The sequence below is a fragment of the Dermatophagoides pteronyssinus genome, unplaced genomic scaffold (assembly GCF_027571235.1).
Source record: "Dermatophagoides pteronyssinus isolate colony J.1.1.1.1 unplaced genomic scaffold, Derpt_VIB-CSIC_2022.12 sq0005, whole genome shotgun sequence".
Lineage (NCBI taxonomy): Eukaryota > Metazoa > Arthropoda > Arachnida > Sarcoptiformes > Pyroglyphidae > Dermatophagoides > Dermatophagoides pteronyssinus.
In genome coordinates this window covers 1,104,326-1,119,589 of record NW_027461529.1, presented here as the reverse complement: position 1 = coordinate 1,119,589, position 15,264 = coordinate 1,104,326, and the positions used below count along the sequence as shown (strand labels likewise).

At 30.6% G+C, this 15,264-nt stretch overlaps 1 protein-coding gene across 1 annotated transcript; it reads right to left on the bottom strand.

Annotated features, from left to right (window-relative positions):
- Nucleotides 1-2,030: 2,030 nt before the first annotated feature.
- cno (adherens junction formation factor afadin) lies at nucleotides 2,031-14,044 on the bottom strand. Its single transcript, XM_027339566.2, has 10 exons — nucleotides 13,909-14,044; nucleotides 10,865-11,347; nucleotides 8,847-9,039; nucleotides 8,643-8,752; nucleotides 5,527-8,535; nucleotides 5,251-5,467; nucleotides 5,056-5,190; nucleotides 3,778-4,982; nucleotides 3,294-3,716; nucleotides 2,031-3,222 (listed from the first exon to the last, which is right to left on the bottom strand). Exons 2-10 carry the CDS (start codon nucleotides 11,174-11,176, stop codon nucleotides 2,338-2,340), a joined length of 6,489 nt encoding a protein of 2,162 aa, XP_027195367.2. The 5' UTR covers nucleotides 11,177-11,347; nucleotides 13,909-14,044; the 3' UTR covers nucleotides 2,031-2,337.
- Nucleotides 14,045-15,264: the final 1,220 nt, after the last annotated feature.

The window sequence follows — 15,264 nt, the reverse complement described above, 5'->3', positions numbered from 1 at the left end:
GTCTATCGTTTGTCGTATTATATTGATCTACATCGATACGCATTATTTTATTTTCCAGTTGCAAAAAAAAACCAATCATCATCAATTCCTATTGAATATTATCATTAAATTGTAATATTATTGTTTATTGTTTTGTTAGGCATATCCTTATTATTTTCAATTTAAAATCACATTATTAGATTAGGTAAAAGAAAAAAAACAACAATTATTTTTTTTGTTTCACACACCAACACACGGTTAACACCGGAAATTCATTACTATTTTTTCATTCGTGAATTGATTCGAGGTAAATTTTTGACATTTTTTTTATTGAATCTAAAATTAAAAATTCAATATATTTTTATAAATAATTTAATGATTTTATTGACGGATTATTCAAATTGAATCATCATTTTGAAAATTTTACAAATATAGGTATTATCATTAAAAAAAATCATTAAAAAACAATACAATTAAATTTAATTAAATTTTTCACAATTTATTTTTGTTTTTGTTTCTTCATTTGGTCATTGTTTGAAAAAAAATTTCTTTTGTTCAATGTTGATTATATAATGAAATAAAATTGATCAAACGGAAAAATTCATGTCAATAAAAATTGAATGGATCAAAGATTAACGATAACAACAACTACAATAACAACAGAAAATGAAGTAAAATCAATTAAAACAACACGTCTATAAATTTTATAGATAAATCTATTTGATTAAAAATTATTGGCCAATTTATTGATCGATCATCACATTTTGATAAAACAAGGAACAGAAAAAATTTTTCATTATGAGTTTTCAATTGTTCCAACAGCCAACAAAAAAACTCATTCATTCATTCGTGATCGATTTAATCAAACTTATTTATGAATAAATGAATCATTCATTGATTGATAGATTCATTGATCAATGAACAGTGTCATCATTGTAATTTATGGTTGATTGAACATGGTAATCTTCATCATCATCATCATCATCACCGCCTATAACCGCCATTCATGCACCCATTTATGACAAGCACCTAATATTACTATTGTTTTATTTTTCTGGTCCATGTGACACAGTGATACAGTGGATCCCCGAGTTACAAACAAACTTTTTACTTACAAACAAATTTGACTTATGTAACGGTTTCGGTTTGTAAGTCGAGGAGCTACTAATGTATATGAGACATTAATGTCTCACAGCCACTAATTTTATTTATCTTTTTTTCGCTTCCTTTTTCAAAATACATTAAAATTTATTGCATTCCAGCCAAATGATAATGTGAAATGACAAGAATGAGAGAGAGAGAGAGAGAGAGAGAGAGAGAGAGAGAGAGAGAGAGAGAGAGAGAGAGAGAGAGAGAGAGAGAGAGAGAGAGAGAGAGAGAGAGAGAGAGAGAGAGAGAGAGAGAGAGAGAGAGATAAAAAAGGAAAAAGAATCTCCTATGTTACCTGTTGACCAGTGACAACGATAAAAAAGTAAACAAAAATGAAAAATATAACACTAACTGATTCATCACGACATTATTGAAAGTTAGTTTTTCACCCATTTATTTGATGCGGTAATAATTTTATTGAAAATTCAATCAAATCAAAATCGAAATAAGGTAACTATATTTTTTTTGCTATAATCATTGTAGCATCCATAATTCACATAAATTGATCAAAAACAATCAAAAAAATAAATTGAAATTGAAATTGAAAATGAAATTTGAAATTAAAAAAAAAAAAAGAAATTGGAAAAAAATCAATTGAAATTGGCATTCGAACATGACTTGATTTACAATTATAATGGGTAGGTAAGAGAAAAAACTCATCTAATGACAAAGATTGATGGATTCTAAATTTGGATTCTGGGTTTTCCTTTTTTTCCTTCTTTTTAAATTCCCATCACACCAAAAAAAAAAAAATTGAAATTTTTGAAAAAAAATTGAGATTTTTGAAAAAAAATTTCCAATTTTATTGGAAAAAACGTGAATAAATACATGATTTTTTCGTTCGAAAAAAGTTCGTATAAACTGAACGGTCATTGAAAAAAAACAATCAACGAAACGAAAAATAAAAACGACTGGTCATAAATATTTTATTTCATCTCAAGAAAATCAATCTGATCAAAATGTAGTGACAAAAAAAAAGAAAGAAAGCAAAAATCATGAAAATAATAAAAATAATCAAATAATAATAATAAGTAGATACACAATTCAAACAGAGAGAGAGAGTGTGAATGATTTGGTTTGTAATTAAAGAAAAAAAAATAATCTATTTTTTAAGAAAAAATAAAATATTCATTAATGAGTATAAAAGTGTTTGTGTGTGTGTGTGTGTAATGAATCAATAATTGGTTTTTGTTTGAAAAAGATCAAACATTAATTATCTGATGTAATTGTTGTTGTTGAATCACGATCTTCAATTTCACGTTGTGCTTTTGATATTTTAACTTTACTTCGTACCGGTGTTTCTTCAGGTGCACCAGTTGTTTTGGCAAACATTTTCATTTTTTCTTGAAATGTTAACTTTTCGGGTAATTTATCTGTTGATGATTGATTCTGATTCGATTTAAAACGTTCAGCTTCAATACGTTTACGAGGATCATTATATACTTCCTGTGCTCCTATTACACCTGGTGTACTACCACTTACATAATTATTTAGCCAATTTTTTCCATTTGGTCCTTGTGATCCAAGTACATCATCAATATCTTGTAATGAAAATCTATCTTCTTGTGGTTCATCTTCCTCTTCTTCTTCCACATGAAGATGATTAGTATGACTACCAATTGTAACAACATTTCCATCGTTAATGCACATATTTGTTTCTGCATTCATTTGTTCATTTTTTCCATCATCGTCATCTCTATCCTCATCTTCAACATCATCATCGTCATCTTCAATGTCATCATCTTCATCGTCATCATCATCATTATTTAATACGGTTGTGGCAGGATTATCATTCCATGAAACTTTTTTAGTAGATTTATTTTCGGAATGTATATTCGATGTATTATTATTCGAATTTTTCAAGACACCCATTCTGGTTGTTGTTAATGTTGCGACTGGTATTGCATGTTGTTGTTGTTGTTGTGATGTGGATTGTTGTTGATCGTTTTCATCATTTTTCATTACATTCAATAATAAACGATCCAAACGTTGATTAGCTGATTCAACGGGTGGTGATGATTTTGGCAACGGAGGAATTGTTTCACTATGATAATCATAAGTTGATTTATTATTCATTTTGGATGGAGATTCTTCCTAAAAATTTAGCAATAATAAAATTATTGTAATAATTATGTATTCATTGATTTAAACATTTTAATGTTTACCTGTCGTTTTTTAACATCCGGCAAAATTTTTTCTTCATCCGGTAGCGTTTGTTCTTCGGCAATTCTAAGATATTTAAGTCGCTGTGCTGTATCCGCTTTTTTCTGATCATCATTTTCATCTGTTCTATTAACATTAAAACGTTGTTGTTGTTGTTCCTGTTGTATGCGTCGTTGACGAGAACGTTCACGATCCTGATGAATGGCTAACATTCGTTCACGGCGTTCAGCACGGTCTAGCACTTCATCATCATCATCCTCCTCATCATCTTCATTCTCTTCGGCAGCACGTCTTTGAAATTCACGTTCTAGGATCAATTTCCTTAGACGTTCTTCATTTTTAGGATTACGATAAGGTAATGATTCTAAATGTTTGATCTCATCATCGCGAGATCTTTTTGTTTCTTCGATTTTTTGCTGAATTTCCTATAGAATATATAACAAAATAAAAATTTTAATCATATTAATGGGACAAATTTAGTAATACCTTTTCTTTCTCTTCACGTTCCCATGGTGATGGAGATGAGGATTTGGCTTGGGCTAGAGGTGGATATCCACTAGGTCCATAACGATAATTTGGTTGTTGTGCATGTTGAATAGCATTATTATTGTTATTCGATGCCATTGATCGCATTGGTTTTGGTGCAGGTGGCGGTGGATTAGAACGGATAGGCGAACCAAATGGCCCATTAGGACGGAATCCGTTCAACGATGATTGTGATACAGTTGTAGATGGTTGGGGCATTGATTGGCCATTGTATGTCAATGATTGTTGGCTAGTGAAACGTGGCCGTAAACTGTTCCCATTAGTCGTCATCAGAACATGAGGAGTGATGGCAGAATTAGACATTGATACACCTCGTGACATTGTATGTGAACCGCCATGCAACTGTTGTTGTTGAATTCGATCTTCACGACGTCGTAATTCTTCGCGGATCTCTTCCATTTTAGCTTCTTGTCGCAATTGATGCTGGCGAAATTGCTGTTCGATCAATGTCTGATTCGGGTCGGATGATTGTGACTGTTGTGAATAATAATGTTCTCCGGGTCGTTTCACCGTATTTGCTACAGATCCTGAAACAGCTGCTGCATTTTGAGCAAATATTTGCTCCTGTTCTCTAGTGGTCACAATGGCCGATACAGGTCTCGAGGGATTAGATGATGATGTTAATTCACCAGTGGTTGTTACCAATGATGATGGATGTTGCTGTAAAGATGAATGTGACCCGTGTAAGATGGAACGATTTGCTACTTGAGCAACACTAGACGGTGGCGGCATTATTTGATGATGGTGATGAAGTTGATGATGATTCATGTTCGGTGATAATTTTTGCATTGAAGAAATTTGTCCAGGTCCATTGGGCTGTGTTGCAGATCCCGGATGATTCAATTGATATAATTGAATATTTTGATAATGTCGTTCTTCAGGTAATTGATGAAAATGTTGGACAGCAGCAGCATTAGCCGGTAAACTAGCTGTTGACATGTTTATATTTCGATTATTATTGTTGACTAATGACGAATTCATCAGATTTGTGGCTGAATTATAACTCAATTGTGATTCTGGTCGCATAGAATTGACTGAATTATTATTATATGTTAATGGAATAGTAGTACCAGCAGCAGCAACATTTGCGGTGCCCATTTGATTACGATAATTATAATTCAAGGGTAACGGCAATGAATTATATCCTATGGTTAATGAAAAAAAAAAAAAAATATAAATTTCACTTTTGAATATTTATCGAGTTGGACATTATCTTACCAGGCATGCCAGTCTGTTGTGAAGCTGCAACCGTTGGAAATTGTGATAGCATAGGACTGTATTGGCCGGCTGTAGTTGCAGCTCCAGGGAATCGATGTATACCACCATAATCAGGTGCAAATCGAAGTCGTAAATCTAATAAAGAGATAAAAATTTTTAGTGTTTCAAGTTATAGAAACAATTGAATTGAATTACTTTTGGCCATCATTGCTGCCGCTGCAGCAGATGGAACTTGTTGTTGCTGAGTCAGAATACCGCCTAGTCCATGATAAAGTGCTCCTTGTTTAGCAATCTCTAATGTAACCACAGGTCCTGTTTGAGTCATCAATTCTGCAGCTTTTTCTTGGGTGATTCCAATCAACGTTTGCCCATCAACTTTTAACAATTGATCACCAGCTTCTAATCGACCATCCTGTAATTGAATTAGAATTTAATTGGATTAGATCAAACTAAATAAAATATTTATTTTACCATATCAGCAGCTCCTCCTTTCACGACCGATTTGATATAGATGCCTGATTGAGTTTGATTAGTACCACGAGCAGCTACAATGCTCAAACCAATACCGTTATTAATTTTTTGAAGTTTGATCACATGAACCTCTGGTTCTGGCATCATCCGAACAGTTCCATATGCAGATGCTGGACCATAGCCAGGGGCCATCATAATTCCTAATGGTTTAATAGGCGGTGGCAATGTTTTTGATTGTTGTTGTCCATGCAATAATTGTGGATGTCCAACAAATTGACTCGACAAGGAATTTTTATCTGAAATAGATCCACGATTTTTTTGATCATCATATTCTTGATATGGTATCGATGTTGGTGTTGTCTGTTGTTCGGCCTGAAAATTAATGAAATAAATAGTCCAGTAACCAGAAGCCGTAGGCTGAATGGTTAAACTACAAATTCGAGCTTGTACCAATGTTTGGACAAACTCTTGCAAACCGGTCGGTATACCGCGGACAATATCACAGGAATAGCCATCTTCAGGCAACAGGAATGGCAATTGTAGATCACTTTCTTCTTCTAATCGAATTTCACGACCATCTTTGATGATCAATTCATCGGTGGTATTACGAGCCATTTTTACCATGTTTTGAATGTTATCGGAAGTGAACGATACCTCATCTGGTAAAGGTTGATAACGTTCACATAAAGCTCGTAATTGAATGGAATTCAACTTGTAGAAATTTGCAACCAATGCATTCAGATCTTCTGGACATTTTTTAGGTCCTTGTAAAAATAATGCTGTCTGAATAATACGTGACAGATGACATTCGGCTGCCAGTTCAAGTCCTTGTTTTTCAGCCCATAATTCAATCTGTGCTAAACATTGTTTCAATTTTATCCCGTAAACACGAGAACAGAAATTTGATTCGGGAGTACCGATCACTTTATTGAATAACCACATGTTGATAAAATGAAATAACTGAGAGAACAGTTGAATAGTGAGCGCTGCATTGACACGAAAACGTCGTAATAGCTGCATCGAATTGGATAAAACTTTCAAAATGTTCTGGGTCATCGTATCCATAGCATTGTTGGACTGATCAACGATATCCTTTGTGAATGTAGATAATACTTCTTGCAATTCATTTTGTTGACAAGCGACCAAAAGATTAAAGGCTATTTGAACAGATTCGGCCATAATATCTTGTGAATCAAATGTGAATGCGCTAAGATGGCGATCATTTTTTAGAAAATGTAAAATCTCCGATGAATTTGCTAACCAAAAAGCTAACGATGATTGATTAGTATGATTCTCATTAATAGCTCGCTGTATCATGTTAGCATATTTGATGCAAAATGCAATTAATAGTTCGGCACGAATTTCCGGAGTAATTTCCGGTTTAAAATATGTAGAAGCTCGATATCGTGTGACCATGTATAACGAATAAGTAATGCATAGCTTGAATTGCACCTGATTTGGATCGATTCGCTTGATGATTGTTGTTAAAAATAGGTCCTCTAGTTCTTCACCCACTTCTAATATGGCAGGCAATATGTTGTCACCTTTTCTTATTTGTGGTTGATTATTCATCGCAATCGGTAACTGCCCCGGTACTTGTCTAATAGGCATCATATTTGTCTCAATATTCGAGGCGATACTTGATCGAGGTAAGCTACCCAATGTTTGATGCCGTTGTAATGATCCTGTATTGTACATATTGGCCACTGGTTCAGGTTTACTCGATGTTTCAACTTTACCATCAGCATCAAATGTAGTTTCATATGAAGGATTTAGTGAAGATGTGGGTGATTTTAGTGGATCATTCATAAGCAATTGTTGAGAATGATGACCAACCGATGGTCCGGCAGAAATTTGGGAATGTCGTTTAAGTAGATTTTCATCTACAAATTTAAATGTTGATAATTTACCGAATCGTACTAACATGCCTGGTTTTAGTACGGTTGTTTCGTAAATTTTGGTACCGTTGATAAAAACTTCCGCTTCACGATTACTGGGTGTGACGATGATTATACCATCAGTATTTGCAATCGTACAATGATGTGGTTGAATACTTGGTCCATAAAGCTGTAACGTACTAAGATTTGGATTCGGCGATTTTTCGGCAATCACATCGACATCGGTACCGATTTCAAGAATACTGGTATTCAAATAGTGACGTTTAGGAATGACTCCCTGTCGAAATATTTCACTACCATCCGGATCAACTTCTACCAAATATGGCAACATTTTATTGGCTGTAGTTGTTGATTCACAATATTCATCACCAGCGCTAGCAGCATTAGCAACACCACCGATCGATTCGATCATTTGATTGCCAATTTTTTTCTTACGTCTTCTTGGTTGAAAATCTGGTGGTCGTCGTCGGATATGGAATGTTAATACACCACGTGATTTATTATGTGATCTTTCGATTATCAATGGACAATCATCATCATCGAGAATATATTCACGAATACCAGTTTGAGAAGTATCGGGTAAAGATTGTGGCCCATTCGTAACACCATTGGTTGTAGCATCGGAAATACTACCATTATTTAAATATGGTACAATTACTTGAACCAAACAATACTGGGCAGGATCTTCTTTATCTTTACCATATTTTTCAAGAATTTCTTTGACGGCAAAAGAAGCCGTATCTCTAGTTGATAATAATATTGTTTTATAAGGTACATCTTGATTAATTGATTCACCAAATATTCGTAATGTTCCGCCTGCTTCAGGGCCACCTTCCTGACTGAATTGTTGCAATTTTTTCTCAAGTTTTTGTTGTCTTCGTCTACGCATCACCGCTTCCGGATTAGAAATGGATCGAGTAAAACTAGTCTCGGGTAGTTCTGTATATAATTTTTCGGCTAGCGAATCTTTTCCATTTTTACCGCCATCTTTATTCGATTTACTATTGTTGGCTGCTTTCTCCTTTTTTTCTTTCTTCTTTTTCTCTTTCTTTTCACGTTTTGATAATTTACGGTTGAATATATTGCTATTTTCCGGGCTGAATCCGGGAAGCTATTTTATGATTGTTGTTAATGTTGTTGTTTTTATTAATTTAAAACATGTACAGAAAAAAAATGAAAAATCATTAAAATTTAGAAAACAAATTCACATTGACATACATAAGTTTTTTCATCCATTCGTCTTAATAGAAAACGACCTTCACGATCATCTTTATGCCAATTTAATTGAACTAATAATGGAAATTCTGAATCGGCTAGTTTACGTTCCTCTATTTTAATATATATTTTATAGAAACAAAATTATTTTTATTTAAGAAATTAATTTGTTTGATTTTTTTTTATCAAATCAAATAGTTTATTTACCTCCATTTTCATGTATTTCATATAATGCATATTCAGGTACGGAAAGCATACGTATATCGGGACGAAATTTTTCAATTAAATTATTAATAACATCAGCTGTTGATGCGGTCGATGATATTCGCATACATTTTGTTGCAACTTTTTGTCCAGCATCTTGAAAATAAAATCTCATTACACCATAAAATTCCAGATCCTATCAAACAAAAAAAGTAATAATAAAATTAAATTTATAAAAATAACAATGAAAACAATTAAGTACAAAAAAATTCATTAATTATTCTCATCCATTATAATTTCAATCATTTAAGTTATTTATTTTTTAAATTCTAAAAAATTGGCGCGCGCTTTTTTTTCTCTCTCTCTCTCTTTCTCTCTTCATCCATCATACGCGAATTTTTTCTTTTCACAAACTCACCCTCCAAGCAAAACCACCAGATTTTAACCGTTTTTTTTTCTCTCTTTCTTTGCGTTGTTTGTATACTACCCGGGGTGATCAATATTATAGCAAGGTCAGATTCTTTTCTCTATCCTCTCAATGGCTTTACCTGAAAATCACATACACTTGTTGTTGCACAGCAAGACAATAACAGCAACAGGTCAGCAACCACCACCACCACCACCATAATAATTATTTTAAGAAAAAAAAATATTTAGCTCTCTAACCATTATCCTCATCATCATTATCATGATCAATGATTATCACCATACATACATGGCAGATTGTAAATGAATGTTATGGAAGAAAAAGAAGTGCAAAAAAAAACTTGTTTGGACCAGTCAGCAATCTTTTTTTTACTATTAAACATTGGGTCGTCGGCAAATTGATGGTGGTCGACAATGAAGATGATGATGATGATGATGACGACAAAAGCAACGTACGATATTCTTACCTGGTATTTAGTCGTACGTTTTTTTTTCAATTCAATTTCTCAATGTATTGAAATGTTTGTAGGTAAAATCAAATTTTTCTCTTGTTTTTATTTTTGAAAAAAAAGGATTTTCATTTTAAAACAAAGTTTGGAAAAAATAAAATTGCTATATTTAACGATGATGACAATTGCAATTCGTGGAAAATCTTGTCATCTTTATGATAGAAAAAATATTTACTTCAGCAACTAATACACAATGAAAAGAAGGATTTGTGTGTGGATGCTGAAATAACTGGCTGAAGATGGTCGTTCTCTTTTTTTTTGGTCATCATCCGATTGACCAATGAATAAAGATAGGAACAAAAAAAATCAATGATTGCTGATTATGATTGAAATACATTCAATAAACATAATTTTCAAAATGTAACATGACAAGATATTTTGGTTGAAAACAAAAAAAATTGATAAATATTATCTTTACCCGACACACTATCATCATATACAGATAGATAGATAGATAGTGCACACAGACCCGGGAAAACCAAAATGGAAAATAATTATTTCAGTGTTAATGAAGTATATTGCCCAAAATGAAATACAATCATATAAATCTATGAAATTACATTCAAGTTACATTATCAAGATGATAATAACATTTGTTTGTTTCAATTTACCTAACAAATAACAACAACAATTTACATTTTTGTAAAAAAAAACTAATGGCAATTTATTGTCATTACTTTATATCTTGACACAAACAGAAAAAATGAAGATATTTCTATCAACAAAAAAAAACTGTCATCAAGTTTGAGATCAAATTTTATAATATCTGATTGCTCATTCTCTTTCTTTCTTTCGTTTTTTTTTCTGAACAATTCACAACCATGCCTAAATTTTTATCCAATTGATAAGAATAACATTCTTTTTTTTCTCTATCACATTCCATTTATCCTTCGAAAGAATGTTCGAAGAATAAATAGAATTGACAGGAGACATTAAACATTTGAACGCGACAAATTTGATAGATGTGAAAAATGGAAAATTTTTAAGATAAAATTATGAAACAAAAATATTATTAAATTCCGTTTGTACGTATCTTTATTCATCAAATTATAATCAACTTTTGATTTTGATTCAAATTTTTCTTACCTCATTTGGTTCACTAATTTCAAACAAATCCAAACGATTGGCATTCCATTGAGCAATTATATTACGAAGATTTTCACGTTCCTGTGCACGTTGTTTAGCGGTCATTGTAGAAACAATTGTAACGGGTGTTGCTGTTGATGCTGCTGTAGTTGTTGTTGTTGTTGTTGTTGTTAATGATGATGATGATGATGACGATGTGGCCACCGATGTAGCCATTATCATTGTTGTTGTTGTTGATGCTGCTGCTGCTGATGATGATAAAACTCTTTGATTTATATGTGATGGTATTGTTGTGGTGGTCGACATTATCATTTTATTTGTTAGGCGTATCCAATAATTTTATTTGGAATGATAATAATAATTAAACATCAATATCAAATTGTTATTCACGAATCTTTGGCTTTAAAAATTCATTCAATCAAAAATGTTTGATGTTTTTTTTCCTCCTTCATCATCGTCGTCATTGTAGTCACATTTTGAATTCTATTTTTGGAAATAGTAAAATTTAAAAAAAAAATGAATGAATTATATTTTAAAAAAGTGATAATAATAATATTTTTTTTTTTGTAACTTGAATGTTTAAGACAGGAATGATAATAGTAAATTAAGCTTTACTTATCAATCAATCACAAATATGATGACACCTAATTTAATCCATTGGTTCATTTCATTTCATCTGATCCATGCAATTATTTGCATCACACAAAATCAAGATAAAAATAACAAATACGAATAATCAAATCGAATCATATCAATCAATCAATCAAAACAACAACAAAAATAAATTGATTTTTTTCCTAATGATATTTAATTTAATTGTTCACATTTTGTTTTTATTTTCATGTTGGTAGTAATCATTTGATTACAATTTTTTTTAAAAATAATGTTAATGATAAAATCGAGTACAATCATACTATAGAAATATGAATAAAAGAACAAAAAATGGATTTCATCAATAGTTTCATTATTTAATATTGATATTCCGTGGCCAATATTTAATCAATGACTATAGGATGTTGACGATCATCATTATCATAATGATTATAATGATCATCATCATCATTACGATGTAATGCTATTTTAATCAATTTTTTGTTTTCACAAATGTTATTGATTTGTATTGATTGAGCTTCTTTTTTTTTACTATCTGGATGATTGTCATTCATTCATCATCATATTATTTTGGCATGTGTGTGTGTGTATTTGATTGATTTGTATTATGTGATTTCAATTTGATGGTGATTTAAACTAACAAAAATTCTGAATATTATTCTATTGATCATTAGTGTATGAGGAAATGTTTATAAAAAAAATATTTTTGAATTTGAACAAATCTCATAACCGATGTTACGATAATGATGATGACAAAATCAGACCAGATTTTTATACAAAAAAAAAGTCAAGTAATCATTTCTGGGAAAATATAACATTTTTTTTAACATTGCCAAAAACGATAATTTCAACGAAAAAAAAATGAATAAATAAATATGAACATTTTAAGTCGATTTTTATTGTGGTGAAAGATTTCTAATCATTATCATTTATTTATGATGACAAAAATCGAACAACAACAACAGAAAAGAAGGAAAAATTCAGTTTTCTATTCATGAATTCCAGGAACAAAGTGAAAAATAAATAAATATATTGCCTTGTTTGTTATATGATGATGACACGCGATTTATTCAATCGTTTCAAGCAATGGATGATTATGAATGATCTGATTGATGATGCTTTAAAGCAATAACAAGTTTTTTAATGATGTTCTCTGATCTTCTTTCCTTTTAACTGATTGACGAATTGAAAAGGATCGTAAACAACACAACACAACAGTAAGAAAAACCAACATAAAGTTTTTGGGTCGATAGTCGATTGTCAAATCGAATATAATAAAATAAATTTTTGTTTTCTTTCGTTTCATTCTTTTCTTTCATTCAATTTTCCTTCACCAAAGAAAAAAAACCGATTGTATCGTACGGAAATGAAAAAAAATGACAAATACACAGACACTTATGGAAAAAAAGTTTTTCCTTTCAAACTTTTCTTTTTGATAGAAAATTATTTTTTTTTGTGAAAAAATAAGATTGTTATTCAAATTTAAAGAGGAAAAATCAAAAATTTTTTCCAACAAAAAAAAAAAAATTGAAAATGACCTGTTGCGTCACACACACACACACATGTATCAATATTGGTTTTTCTTTCAACCGATAACGGTTATCGATCATTAATCCAATCAATGATCAGGATAATAATTGTGTAATAATTTAGGCAAAAACTATTTTTCTTTTTTGACCAGAGAAAAAAAATCTATCAAAAGCTAAATACTAGTCACCGAATGTATGATATAGAGATAAAACAAAATTTATCAACAAACAAAAAATTAATTACAAGATCAATCCATACCACAGGGAAAATCATACATTCAATTTGTTGTTTGTTTCCCATTGATTAATGAAAAAAAAACTGATATTAACATGATTGACACAACATCATGATCATCATCAACGAAATAATAATGATGATGATGATCACATTTCTCACGCATCGTAAAACGATATTATCATTATCATCATCATCATCATCATTTGATTTAGGATATATCGATATAAACAAATAAAAATCTAAATATACCATTGCTAAAAATTTCTTTGAGAAATTATGAAAATTAAAATGAAATGATCGAAAAACAAAAACAAAACAAGATCAATCAAATGAATGAATATCAAACTATATACAGAAACAAATAAGGTCAATGGAAATTTTTATATATTTTTTTTTCTTCAATAATTATTATTTTGGATTTGTTTCCGTGGAATATCAACACCATATGAATCATCACTGGGTGACAAAACAAACAAAACAAAAATATTTCTATTTTTTTTAAGCTTATCACATATATCAACATTCATTTATTTACATTGATGATGATTATTTTGATTTTAATCTAATCAATTATATTTATTTAATTTACGAATGATAGAATATTTTTCTGATGTACCAAAATATTATGAGTTATAATCGAATTACAAACAAACAAAAACACATACCGTATTAATTTGAATGATTTTTGATTGAAAATTTTATATTTTCAAAATATTGATGAAAAAATATTTTGAATAAATAAATAATTATTTATAGAAGAAGAAACAAAAACAATGATAATATAAATTTTAGATTCGAAAAGATGTTTCACTTTTTAATTTCACAATTTAATTTGTCAAATTTTTTCTTGAATAAAATCAATATTTTTGGAATTTTTGTATTGATGACATAATTTTTTTTTCGCAACATATTACACAATTTGTTGATAATTTAATTAATTTTGTTGATTTTGGAATTTCTTTTTCCTATTTTACAATTTTGATCATTTCCTGATCGGAATTTTTTTTCATTGAATTTTCACATTCATTCATTTATTGATTTTTATACATACACAATACGGGTAAAAAACAAAGGATATCATTTAACAAATTTTTTTAGAAAATTAAATTCTTTTTTTTTCATTGTCGTTGTCACATCATACATACACAAACACAAGTAGAGTATTTATTAACAGAAAAATATTTAGAAAAACGAAAAAATTCATTCAATGATGGTGACGAAGCATCAAATAGAAGATGATGATGAGATTTGATGCCGCGTTGATGCGCGCCGTATATTCACCATCATCGCCATCATTGCAAAACGAAAAGAATAGGAAAAAAACAACAAGGTAAAAAGAAACAAGAGAAAAAATCAACAGGCTAACAACAAGCTATATTCGAGTGTATAGAGCGCGAATTTTTTTTTCTCCACTTTTAATATCATCAAAGTAAAAACAACAACATCAATTCAGTTTTGGTTGATTTGTCAGTTGTAATAGTGGTAAAATATACTTCTTATTGGTGGTGGTATTTCATTAATAATATCAACGACGTTTGATTTTCTCTCTCTCTCTCTCTCTCTCTCAGTTGATGATGATGGTAACAACAAAATCCTAATGATTATTTTCTGGTCTCAATGGATGGATGGATGGATGGATGGTGATGATTATTGCAATGAATCTCAGTATGCAGAGATTTATTTTTTGCCACTACCCTCAAAATTGAAAACATGGATTCATCATTTATTGATCGTCTGATTTCTCTACTACTACACAATTCATTTCGAAAATAAAGATCCAGAAAAAAAACAACTAATATTTTAAGATTAAATGATGAGAGAAAAACAAAAATTTCCAAGAAACATAGAATGCGCGCAATCAATTCGAATGCAACAAACAACAATACATTCATTATATGCTCACCCCGCCGCTATAGCGTAAGTTTTTGCAATGGATATTGGTTGTTGTAATTGGCAAAAAAAGCTGTTTTTTTTCTGGTTGTTGAAATTTGTTTTCGAAAAAAAATCTTGACCACTACATT

Excerpts from the sequence above, each read along its gene's own strand:
- cno (XM_027339566.2), bottom strand. The coding sequence starts at position 11,176 with ATGATAATGTCGACCACCACAACAATACCATCACATATAAATCAAAGA. Across the intron at positions 9,040-10,864 it reads AAATTAGTGAACCAAATGAG|GATCTGGAATTTTATGGTGT; the intron begins GTAAGAAAAATT and ends TTTGTTTGATAG. Across the intron at positions 8,753-8,846 it reads TGAAATACATGAAAATGGAG|AGGAACGTAAACTAGCCGAT; the intron begins GTAAATAAACTA and ends ATATTAAAATAG.